A 12,483-nucleotide genomic window follows, 5' to 3' on the forward strand; every position below is an offset into this window, starting at 1 on the left:
TGCCTTGGCTGCAGCGACCATGAGATGGTGGAGTTCAGGATCTCGTGTGGCAGGAGCAGGATGGCAAGCAGAATTGCAACCCTGGATTTCAGCAGGGCAAACTTTGGCCTTTTCAGGCAATTGCTGAGGGAAATCCCGTGGGCAAGGCTGCTTGAAGGTAAATCCATAAATCCATGGCTCCAGATGGGATGCATCCACGGGTGCTGAGGGAGCTGGCTGAGGTCATTGCTGGGCCGCTCTCCATCATCTTTGCTAAGCTGTGGCAAATGGGAGAGGTGCCTGAGGACTGGAGGAAAGCAAATGTCACTGCAGTCTTGAAAAAGGGCAAGAAGGAGGACCCGGGGAACTCTAGACCGGTCAGCCTCACCTCCATCCCTGGGAAACTGATGGAACGACTTCTCCTTGGTGCCGTCTCAAGGCATATCAGGGATAAGAGGGTCATTAGGGGCAGTCAACATGGCTTCACCAAGGGGAAGTCGTGCTTGACCAACCTCATTGACTGTTATGAAGACATAACGAGGTGGATACATGATGACAAAATATTCGATATTGTCTACCTTGACTTCAGTAAAGCCTTTGACACAGTCTCCCACAGCATCCTCACAGCTATACTGGGGGAGTGCGGTCTGGATGAGTGGGTAGTGAGGTGGACTGTGAACTGGCTGAAGGGAAGAAGCCAGAGGGTCGTGGTCAGTGGGGCAGAGTCCATTTGAGGCCTGGATCTAGTGCAGTGCCTCAGGGGGCAGTGCTGGGGCCAGTACTATTCAGTAAATTCATCAGTGACTTGGACGAGGAAACAGAGTGACTGTCAGCAGGTTTGCTGGTGACACCAAGCTGGGAGGAGTGGCTGACACTGGAAGCTGTGCTGCCATCCAGAGACCTGGACAGGCTGGAGAGTTGGGCAGGGAAAAATGTAATGAAATAGAACAAGGGCAAGTGTAGAGTATTACATCTGGGCAAGAAGAACCCCAGGTTCCAGTGTAAGTTGGGGAAGGACCTGTTGGAGAGCAGCGTAGGGAAAGGGACCTGGGGGTCCTGGGCACAGCAGGGTGACCATGAGCCAGCACTGGGCCCTTGTGGCCAGGAAGGCCAATGGTACCTGGGGTGGGTTAGAAAGGGGTGGTCAGTAGGTCAGAGAGGTTCTCCTGCCCCTCTACTCTGCCCTGGGGAGACCACACCTGGAATATTCTCATACCAATTTATTTTTTACTAGCAAGAATACAATGCTGGCAAGAAGTATCTCTGCAGAGCAGACAGAATTAACATTCACTGATTACTTGAGGTTGTCTCAAAGGATGTGCCCCTGAGCCTGAGGGACACCTGGAGAAGCCCAGAGGGGACAGAGAAAGGGACATCAAGGGCAGCTCCTGTGCTGCTGAGCTGGGCTGGGCTCCTGGGACACAGGGAGCTCATGGCAGCGGCAGTGCTGCAGAGAGACAGCTCTGCCCAGGAGCAGCTCCTCTGCACACGCAGCAGGGCTGAGGGCTCTGCCTGCAGCACCGAGGGCACAGGAGCCAGGCACAGAGAGGGAAACAGAGTCTGGGCTGGGAGGATGCTGAGAGTTCACTGGAAATGAAATCCTCTCAGATATGAAGCCTGTGGCTGCAGGGCAGTGAACCTGCAAATCATGGTAGGATCTCAGAAAGCTGTCACATTGCAGAGCCTGCGAGAGATGTAAGTACAGCTCTCAGAGGTTGTCTGATCAGAGGGGAGGATGTGCTGCAGAGCAGGGATTGCCTTCTGCACTGTCAGAGTGACAAGACGTGAATGCTGCGTTCTCCCCAGGGTGGCTGTGGGGTGTAAATGTCAATGTGCAGGCAGGGGTGCCCAGGGCTGTCCTGCAGAGCAGGGTCCCTGCACCCCAGGGCTGTGCCAGGCAGGGACTCTGCCACCTGCCAGGGTCAGCGCTCAGCCTGCCTGGGAGAGCCCAACAACACTGAGGGGAGAAGCTGTGGGGGGAAGGAGCGGACCCCGGCAGGGCAGGGTCCTTCTGCTGCTGGGTTCTCCGTGGATCGGGGCTGCTCACAGCTCCAGCTCGTTCCAGAATATTGACAAGAGGAGGTTTCAAGGAGCAGAAGAAGACAAAGAGTACTACAAAGATAAGGAACCTCCCAGAGTCCGTGTTTTCAGTTTCCTACTCTGGGGAATGGGTGGTGATTAAGGCAGTTTCTAATTTTAAACAAATACTTGAGACACATGAACTGCAGTAGGTCTTCAAGAGAATCCTGGCATGCCTTGCCTCTCCTCTGCCTATGCAGAACAAGCATCACCTTTGCTGGACACCTTACACTTAATCTGTAATCTGTTTTCCAGCCTGCAAACAGGAAGATGCCCCCAGGCAGTGCCCTGTGAACAGGCAGGATCTGTAGGGCCAGGGGGAGGGCACAGAGGGTGGGATGGTCTGTGAGCACTGACAGGGAAGACACATGGACAGGGAAACACCTCCCAGGGGGAGAATCTCCAGGCAGCAGGGAAATGATCAGAAATGAGAGAAAACTAAACCCAGAATTGTTATGGGAGGGAGAACAGAGGAAAGCCCCTGTGACCCCCTGCAGTGCAGATCCCTCCTGTGAGCAGCCCCCTGGCCTCCTGTCCCACCCAGCAAAGCCTCTGCCCTCAGGGCCTGGGGCTCCAAGGCATGAAGCAGCTCCTGTGCAGCCAGAGCTCCAGTTCCTCTGCAGAGCACAGGGGCTGAGAGCAGCTGCCCGGCAGTGTTGGTGTCTGGGAGGTGGCTGCACAGCTGGGGAAGGGTGGCGCTGTCTGAGTGCACGGCTGCCTCTGCCCTGGCCTCTCTCACACCCACCCTCACCGCATTTTCCTTCTTGCTCCCCTGCTCTGGGTCACTGCTGTTGGGATCTTGTTCTTGCTGTCAGGCTCTCTGGGGATGGCAGTTTCAGCTGCAGAGTCACAGCCTGATCTTGTGGGTCCTTTCCTGCAGGTGTGTCCATGGGCACACGTGTCCCAGCTTGGCTCTGACCTGTGGGGTGTGGGCAATGCAGTCTGTGGGGCTGGGGAATGAGCTGTGTATGTCCTGGGCTAACTGTTGGATGCTGAGACCTTAAGAAAGGGTGAGACCTGTCATGGTCTCAGGTGGATCCCTCTGCTCTCAGCAGTGCCTGGTGGCTTTTCAGGGTAACATGGGAGTGTGACCAGCCTCCATCTCAGACAGGTGCCAGCCCAGGGCAGCTGGAGCAAGAGAGAGGGACAGAGCAGCTGCCCTCACTCTGCACTGACCCACAGGCACCCTCTGGTCTCGCAGGACTCGCTCTGTTCTCCCTGAGTGCATCAGAAATGCTGAGGGTTTCTGACACCCAAGAACACTCCCCAGGGTGGGAGGGGAGAAGGAGCTGTAGAAACCCCAAACCTCTCCAACTCAGTTTCTCAGGCCTGGGGGTACAGATGCTGACAGTCCCTTCTGCACCAGGAGCGGTTTCAGCTGACAAAGCTGAACCCCAGGACTAGCCCCTGCCCACCCAATCACACAGGGCCAGGCTGACTCCTCAAGAGCCCCTGGGCAGAGACCCTGCTCTTCATTGCACACTCATCAAGCACCAATGAGGGCTCCAGCCAGGACGTTCTCCTGAAAAATAATAAAGTGGGTCTCTTTGTGTGAAGGGATGGGAGAGACTTTGGGAAATGGCTTTGGTTGTTCCCATAGAATTCTCAATCTAAACCTTTTCCTCCTTGCACAGGTCCTCATGCACACAGGCAGCCAATGTCCAACAGCAGCTCCATCACCCAGTTCCTCCTCCTGCCTTTCACAGACACACGGGAGCTGCAGCTCTTGCACTTCTGGCTCTTCCTGGGCATCTACCTGGCTGCCCTCCTGGGCAACGGCCTCATCATCACCACCATAGCCTGGGACCAGCACCTGCACACCCCCATGTACTTCTTCCTGCTCAACCTCGCCCTCCTCGACCTGGGCTCCATCTCCACCACTGTGCCCAAGTCCATGGCCAATTCCCTCTGGAACACCAGGGCCATCTCCTACACAGGATGTGCTGCCCAAGTGTTTCTGGTTGTCTTTTTAGCTTCAGCAGAGTTTTTTCTTCTCACCATCATGGCCTATGACTGCTACGTTGCCATCTGCAAACCCCTGCACTACGGGACCCTCCTGGGCAGCAGAGCTTGTGTCCACATGGCAGCAGCTGCCTGGGCCACTGGGTTTCTCAATGCTCTGCTGCACACAGCCAATACATTTTCACTGCCCCTGTGCAAGGGCAATGCCCTGGGCCAGTTCTTCTGTGAAATCCCCCAGATCCTCAAGCTCTCCTGCTCAGACACCTACCTCAGGGAAGTCTGGGTTCTTGTGATTTCTTTCTCAGTGGCATTCAGCTGTTTTGATTGCATCTGTTTCTCCTATGTGCAGATCTTGAGGGCCGTGCTGAGGATCCCCTCTGAGCAGGGACGGCACAAAGCCTTTTCCACCTGCCTCCCTCACCTGGCCGTGGTCTCCCTGGTTGTCAGCACTGTCATATTTTCCCACCTGAAGCCCCCTTCCATCTCCTCCCCATCCCTGGATCTGGTGGTGTCTGTTCTGTACTCGGTGGTGCCTCCAGCAGTGAACCCCCTCATCTACAGTATGAGGAACAAGGAGATCAAGAATTCAGTGTGGCAACTAATGAATGGCTGTTTTATGAAGCAATAAACTGCCCATAATCTTCTGCATAGCATATATAATGTAAATCATTTTCTCACTAAATGGTTGTGCCCATGTCCACTGGACACCTAGAGAACCTGCTGCAGGTCAATCATCATGGACTGGCCTCTCACAACCACCATTTCCATCACTGGCTTCTCACTTCAGCTTGAAGAGGTTCTTTGTCCCTCCCTGGCAGCACAACTAATGAGTAGGTCAGACGTCCATGTTTGCATTTTGTAGACAAGATGTAAACAAATGCACAAAGTGCTTTTGAGGTGATGAACCCCAGTGAGCAGAAACACCATCAGCTGTTCTTTGGGGTTCCATGAAGGTCAGTGGGACAGACAGTGTCTTGATGTGATTTCATGTTGAGAGGAACATCCCTTGGGGAACCACCTGAATGTAGCACTGGGATGTGCTTCCTGGAACAGAAGATCCCGTGTCCATTCTTCATGCCATGAGGCATCTCATGTTAGTGCAGAGTAGGGTGACAAATGGCAGGGCTGAGGTGCCACCCAGCCTCCTGGGGTGGCAGCAGGAGGTCAGAGAGACACAGTGACTCCTGCACCTGTTTGTACAAGGGAAACACTCTGTCTCTCAACATCCATGGGTGCATAAGGAGTCCATGGTGAGGTTACTTCGCTCTGGTCAGGCTAAAGACCACAAGAAGTCTGACGGGTTGGGGTCCCTGCCTGCAGAGCAGTTTCTGAGATAGTCAAGCTTTCCATGGTAGTGGGAAAAGGCCGGAGAGGGGAAAAAAATAATAACTGAAAAGGACAACTTGGGAGGTGCATTCTGGATATCAGGAGGAAGAAACGTCAGTGGAAGGGCAGTGCTGCGGTGCAGGAGGTCACCCAGAGGCCGTCGGGATCAGCCCATGGCTTTGTGTTTCAACAAACAGCCAGTGAGGGTGCAGTGAATGAGGCACGGACTCTCAGGAAGGTGCAATGAGAGACATTTATTACAAACTCAGGCCTGCATTTATACTTGCTATGATTCTTGCTCAAGCATTTGCTGATTTGCCAAGTGAGTTTTTACATAAGCGATCTATTTCGTGTTCCCACCAAAGTTACTGTCATAAAACCAGTTTTTGTCTACCATAAGCTATCGCTCTGTCCTTGATGTAGCAATCCTGTATCAGTCCCTCTGTCCTTGATGTCTCACATAGCATACGGTACTTGCTTCTTGTATTTTTCCACTAGCGCTTGTTCTCACACTGTCGACTCTCGCAGTTTCTCACAGGCCCAATCTCAGCACACTGCCACATCTCCCCTGCGTGTTTAATAAGTGCATAGCCATAGCAGTATGTAATTGCATAGCTATTACCTGATTAAACATTTTTTCAATCATTTGTTGTAACTAGATGTCTCTTTAAGACAGTTTAAAAACCCAGTTGGAGATTCCTTACAATCCTGATTAATCTCAAAAAGTTTTGGCATATTTATAGCTGTAGGTATAGTGTGTCTAATCCTGTATAAAATCCGCTGTCAATAACAATTCAGCCTGTGGCTAGATTTAAGAATGTTATGATCCCACCCTGGATGGACCAAGGGACAATTTTGATCTAATGTTCCCTGTATATTCCCTGCCAATATCTGCCCTATACAACAGTGTTTCAACTTCTTTCTCTGATTATCCTGTTCTAGGGTCAAAACAAACGGATCTGAAGGGGATAAATATAATGCCTATGTATCCCTATTTATTGTGTAATATGCATTATGCAATAGGCAATATATGATTTAAAATATACTTCTTATGATATATTACATATAAGGCATTACTATACTACACATCACAAAGTATACCCACCTAGATCTGTGCAGCATATTCGTATTATTTACAGTGGCCTCCATTGATTACAAAATTCAATCAGATTCTCCTCGGTTGCTGTTCCCCAGGGAGTCAAACAATCTCTTTCCAACGTCACAAAATACAACCCGGGACGGGGAGGGGATTCCTTCCGAATCCCTCCTATCGATTACCCACTACCTATTTCACAATCACAGTAACAGACGATTGGTGAACTGTAAGTATTGGACTGGAAAATCACCGAAGACACAAGTAACAACAGCAACAAATCACTAAAGACGCAAACAATGATACAATTACTAATGCATGAACAACAAAGTCACTAAAGGTACCTTTATCAAATTACTGTTTTCTTGTTTTTCTCTTTTATTTAGTGTTTTCTCATTTTTCTCTAATTTCCTTACTCTTTTCTTTTCTTTTTCCCTTTTTTAAAGTTACCCAAGTTACCAAAGCTTCCAAAATGCAAAGGCCCAATGCACTGGTATCCCTCCGAAAGGCAGACAAGTTCCACATGTGTCACTTGGGTCACCAAAGTATCAATAACCAAAATGCAAAGACTTAATGCGCTGGCAATAAAACCACGATAGACACTCACTCACCCCCTTCCCTCAAAAGGGAAAGGAGAAACTTGGATTGAGATAAACACAACTTAATAAAATAACAAAATACTAATACACTGCTAGTAAGTATATATATAATATAGAGATGAAAAATAAAATAAAAGCTACGCAATGCAATTCCTCACAAACTCTGCACGCAGCCAGTCCCAGGAAGCAGCACCCTGGTCCCAACAGCTGATCCCAAAGAGAGAAAAAACCACAGAAAAGCGCAGAGGCCTCTCCAAAATGGCAAAAGGCCAAATCAAACGTCCTGAACTGAACTCCCCTGGCTCCTATAAAAAAACTAAGGAAGAACTCACAAGATAAATAAAAGTGCCCAAAGGCTGAGAGAGAGAGGCCAGAAGATCCCAACTCTCCTAAAGATGAAGCATGAGGCTAATGGGATGGAACACTCTCATTGATCAGCCTGGATGTCAGTCAAGCTTTGCCCCGTCCCTCCCCGCTTCCTCGATGCCTCACACCTGTGGGCAGAGCACTCAGAGTGTCCTTGGCTCTCAGACCAGAGCAATTACAAACATCAACTCCGTCCTGGGGTGTTATCTCTTGTTCTCAAACTAAATCCAAATAATGACCATGCCAGCTATGAAAAAGTAAGGTTTCTAACTGCATGAGGAAAATTAACTCATTTTCAGTCAAACCAGAACAGACCTGAAGCTCTCCCATGCCAGACCAACAAAGCTAGAGAAGTAGTAAAGAAATTATTGAAGGGAAACAGTCTCAGCACAGCAGCTCTGCCAGGGAGCACCAGCCTTGTCCTTTCCAGAGCTGTTCTCCTTCCACTTCCCCACTCTCCTGTGAGCCCTTGTGTTGGTGTAAGATCTGAGCACTCCTGACCCTTGGTTACAGTCCTGCTGTGTGTCAGTCCTGTGACCACAGGCAGGGACAGGCAATGGGCACTTCTGTGACAGAGCTGCCTCCAGAACAGCATCTCCATCAGCAAGGGGATCTCCTTAGCACAGTGCTCGAAGGCTTAGGTCTTCTTCCAGAGTTGCTCTCAAGATTATGTGTAAGGAATAGACCCTCAAAACGCTTTGTTTTCTGTGTTTTCTGTGGGCTCAGTGGGATGAGATCAGGGTCCCAGTTTGGCTTTTGAGGGACTTAGAGCTGGTGGTTCAGGCTTTGGTTGTTGGTGGCCAGCACCCAGGCAGATGGTGGATAAGGCAGGGCAGCTCTGAGCACCCTCCATGGCCACCTCAGAGCTCGTGTGGGAGGCCGTCACAGTGACAGTGACCAACATCAGCTGGGTCTGTCTCTCAACCTGACCACTATGTCCCCGCAGAGTCACCACAGCCTGGGCATCACAGCTCACTCACTGCACAGAGCAAAAGCCCCAGCTCGGGGGTTGTGGGGAGTGTGGGAACAGGGTACAGGAACATCTGGCCAAGCCAGTGCAGATGTGCTCTCCTTGGGGAAAGGCTCTGTGGGGAGATGGGATGTTCCAGGAGAAGAGCAGGGCACCGTGTGTGTGCAGGCACAGAAAGAGAAACCGTTTTCTGCTGTGGGTGCCAGTTTGGGTCAGGCTGCCCTGTCCATGGGGCAGCAGGAGCTGCCTGAAGAGCCCCGGGGCCAGGACTCGGTGCTGTCCTGGGGAGCAGGGCTGGCACAGGGTGCTGAAGGCTGCCGGGCATTGGGACATCCTGAGCGTGACAGCCAGAGAGACACTGTCACTGACCTGTTTCTTCCATCTCACTCTACAGGGCCTGCCCAGACTGGGCTTTCCTGCTGGGCCGGGCTGTGCTGGAGTGAGAGCAGGATGTGGGGAGAGCTGGGGAGGAGCTGGGCTGGAAAGTGCCCCAGAGAGGAAACCACCCATGAAAAGATGAAGTGTGTGAGTGTGCATGGTGGGGGCACACAGCAATGTTCTCACACAGCCAGGCCTCCTGGGAGAGACATGAAAGATCAGCAGAGCAGGGTCTGGTCTGTGCCCAAGCTCCTGGACAACATGGGGCACCTACTCCAGGACAATGGTCACAGACCAGCCCCTTGCAACCACCTTGTAGGGCATTGTCCTCTCACCACAGCTGAGAGAGGTTGTTCTTCCCTCCATGGAAGGACACCAAGTGACTAGATCAGAAGTCCAAATTTTCAATGAGGTGAGATGTGAGCATGCACATTGTGTGATGGGGGAGATGAAGCCGAATGAGCATAAAAGCCATCAGTTATTGCTGTGGAGGCCATGGAAGCTTGTGGGACAGTGTATCGAGGTCACTTCATGTTGAGAGTAACTTCCCCAAGAAACCACTTGAATGGAAGAGTCATGCACTGGATGATCTGTCTCCAGAAGGCACCTGCGCCTTGGCTATGGGGATTTCTATTCTCATAATTTCATTCTTGCCCTAGATAGAGTTCTGTGACCTCAATGGAGTTGATAACTTCTGCGATTTTGCCACGTTGCTGGAGAGTTCCTGCAGTAATACCATGGCACTCATGTTTTCATAATCTGCATTTTAGAGCAGTTTTCCTCTTCCCATTCACATGGGCATCCTGTGAATGCATTGCTGCTCTTCACCTCAGTGCAGACAGGCAGAAGACCTTCTCCACCTGGCCCTCTCACCTCACCAGTGCCACTGTTTTCTACAGCACCCTCATGCTTGACTGCATGATGCCAGAACAGCACTCCTGACGCAGTTTGACAAAGCCTTTTTCCTACACCATCCTCACATCCCTGCTCAACCTGCAGCCCAAGAACCAGAAAGGTTGAGCAGAAGTGAAGCACTGAGTAAAAATGTCAAGAAAGCTTTGAGGTTCACACAGAGACCATCAGAGTTGTTGACCTCCTGTTGTGTTCTGAACAGGCCCAGAGGACCTGGATGGCATTTGCTGTGTCCCAGAAACTCACCTGCAAGGACAGGATATAGAGAAAGCCTTTGTTGTGGGAAGGGGCAGAGAGTTGCTGGTGGAGCTGGCTTGCTGTCTCTGTGACACATCTCTCAAACACCCCAGAAAAGTTGTGGCTATCAGGGAGGTTCCATGGTCCTCTGAGAAATAAAATATCAAAATTGTCTTCAAATAGGTTACAAAGGAAGATGATTGTTAAAGTTACAGGCTGGGCAGCTTCACCTCAGTCCCTGGGGAAGTGATGGGGCAAATGCTCTTCCAGACATCTCCAGGCACTTGAAGGAAACAAAAAAGAGTGCAGAACCTGCATGGGAGGGGAAAGTAGGGAATGTTGTGTACCTGGACTTTAACAAGGCCTTTGACATGGTCCACCATAGTCGTATTAGTGATATCTGGATGGAAAATAAAGATGACAATGTGGGTGGGAGTTTGGCTGGATGGTCAGGCCCGATGCCATCAGTGGAATGGACTCCTCCTGGAGGGCAGTCACTGTTGGCATCCCTCAGTGACCAGCACTTGAAACAACACCTGTGAACATTGTCATTATCTCCATCTATGATGGGTTAGAGCTGGGATGGTCCCTTGTGGATAAAGGCAAACTGCGGGGAGCCCTTGAGCTACCCCATCGAGTTCACCTGCCTCAAGCAGCACAGTCAGACAAGATGACATTCAGGTCTCTTCCAATCTGAGTTATTCTATGACGCAAGGAATCTTTCCCTTGGAGAGCTCTTTGAAGACAGAATAGGGAGAGGATGAAGAAAAGCCAGTGAAACAGAAGTACATAGAGAGAATGTTGCACTCTAAATACAGAAGAAAAATTGTTTTCACAAGTGGCTGCCTAAAATTATTCACATAAATCAAGAGAACATGATCAACTGCTGGTACATGGCCTTAGTGTTGTTAATAAAAAATAATAAAAATCTGAAAGTTCATAAAAAACTAAGCATGCTGGAAATGAAGACTTTTTCAGTGACTGCCTTGAGTTCTTTTCTGCAAAGGTTTCAGCTTTTTCCTACCTCTAAATGCTCCCCCTCACCTTGAAAGGAATCCATTACTCTAACCCTTAACCTCAAACCTTACCTCTAAAACAAAGCACAAACCCCTAACCTCTCACACTTGCCCTACCTTTGTCCTTCCTTACCCCTCACATGAAAATGCTGGCCTTCATCCTAGCCCTGACCCCAGCCCTGACAAAACCCTTACACTCAAAGCCTGCCTATACCCTAAACACTAACTGGACGCCCTCAGCAGAGCTCCAAACCCTCCTGCTAAACCTTTGTCTAATCCTGAACCCTGGAAGGTGAGCTCTACTCCTGAATCCCTAACCTGAAAGCCTAACACCCAAATCCCTTCTTCTCATGCTCTCAATCCCTCACCTTCAGTCCCTTTCCTAACCTAGACTTAGGCTGCTTGGCACCTTGGGGGCAGGACATGAGGTCCCAGAGCAGTCTCAGGGTGTGGGAAAAGGAATGTGGGGTGACCTGTATCTGATCAGCTTGTAAACCAAAAGTAGGAGACAGGTGAGAATGCTGTGCTGAGCTCAGCTGTGCCTTAGAAACTGCTACTCCAGCAGGCAGCATGGGACTGTGAAGGTGGCTGTGAGGTCAGTTCTGTCTCTGGAGCTGAACAGCATGTGGCTTGGAAGATCCTGGTGAGGTTACTTTTGCCTGGTCAGCTGGTGCAGCTAGTCTTGCAGAACTCATCTCTGGAAGGGTTATCCCATTTCGCTCCACTGATCACTTTGTTTTCTTACAAGGAAAGAAATCAAATCATCATTTCTACTGGCCCTAAAAGAGGCTCTTCACATGTGAATTTGTTGCTGCAGGTTTACATAAAGATAAGGACATGCAGTAGACCTAATCATTGGCAGCAGGTGGGAGCTTCCTGCAGACTTCTCTGTTGCAACCCAATTTATCCAGCAACTCGCAGAACTGTGTGCTCAGCACAACACAGACTGAAGGCCAAGCTGTACATGGGCACAGCCCTGGGTCTACTCTAGTTCACTGTTATGTGGACCTCTAACTCTCCATGTACAATGGTGTTCTGGTCAGAATCACTGAACCTCCTTATGAAGGTTATGAAGAGGATGAGTTGTCCCTTAGACAGCTGGAGGAAGCCTCACAATTTTAGGCCCTGGTAGTCATTGGGGAGTTTGAATACCATGGACCTCTACTAGAAGTCTTCGGTTTAAGGGAAGGTAGAAGGTATTCCCTGATCCAACATGGTGGGAATGGTCTCCTGGATATGTTTTTCACAAGAAGACAAAGCAGGACTGCTGGAAGATGTGGAGGGGCTAGAAAACCCTGAGGGAAGTGAGCGAGACACATTGTAGCAGCACTGGGTAGAGAAGAAGGATGACCTCCCTCAACCATTTGTCAGTGCTGAGTCAAGGGGGATGACAACTCCCTTGTCTGGTTGACCACACTCCCACTAATGCAGCCCATTGTGTACCTTTACTTCAAAAGTGAAAAGCTAGGAGAAGACGAGGCTTTGGGAAGACATCTAAACAGCCTTCCCATATCTTCTTGGATACCAGCAAGATATCCTCCCTGGCCTGAGTTTGGCTTCCTTTGT

General features: G+C 50.2%; 1 protein-coding gene across 1 annotated transcript; it reads left to right on the forward strand.

The window, feature by feature from the left end:
- Positions 1–3,715: 3,715 nt before the first annotated feature.
- Positions 3,716–4,648, forward strand: LOC309452903 (olfactory receptor 14A16-like; the record flags this gene model as incomplete). The annotated part of the gene is made up of 1 exon (XM_082077562.1): positions 3,716–4,648. The coding sequence occupies one exon, from the start codon at positions 3,716–3,718 to the stop codon at positions 4,646–4,648; it is 933 nt and encodes a 310-aa protein (XP_081933688.1).
- Between the last annotated feature and the right edge of the window lie 7,835 nt (positions 4,649–12,483).

The sequence above is a fragment of the Streptopelia decaocto genome, assembly GCF_964273445.1.
Source record: "Streptopelia decaocto genome assembly, contig: HAP1_SCAFFOLD_97, whole genome shotgun sequence".
Classification (NCBI taxonomy): Eukaryota; Metazoa; Chordata; class Aves; order Columbiformes; family Columbidae; genus Streptopelia; species Streptopelia decaocto.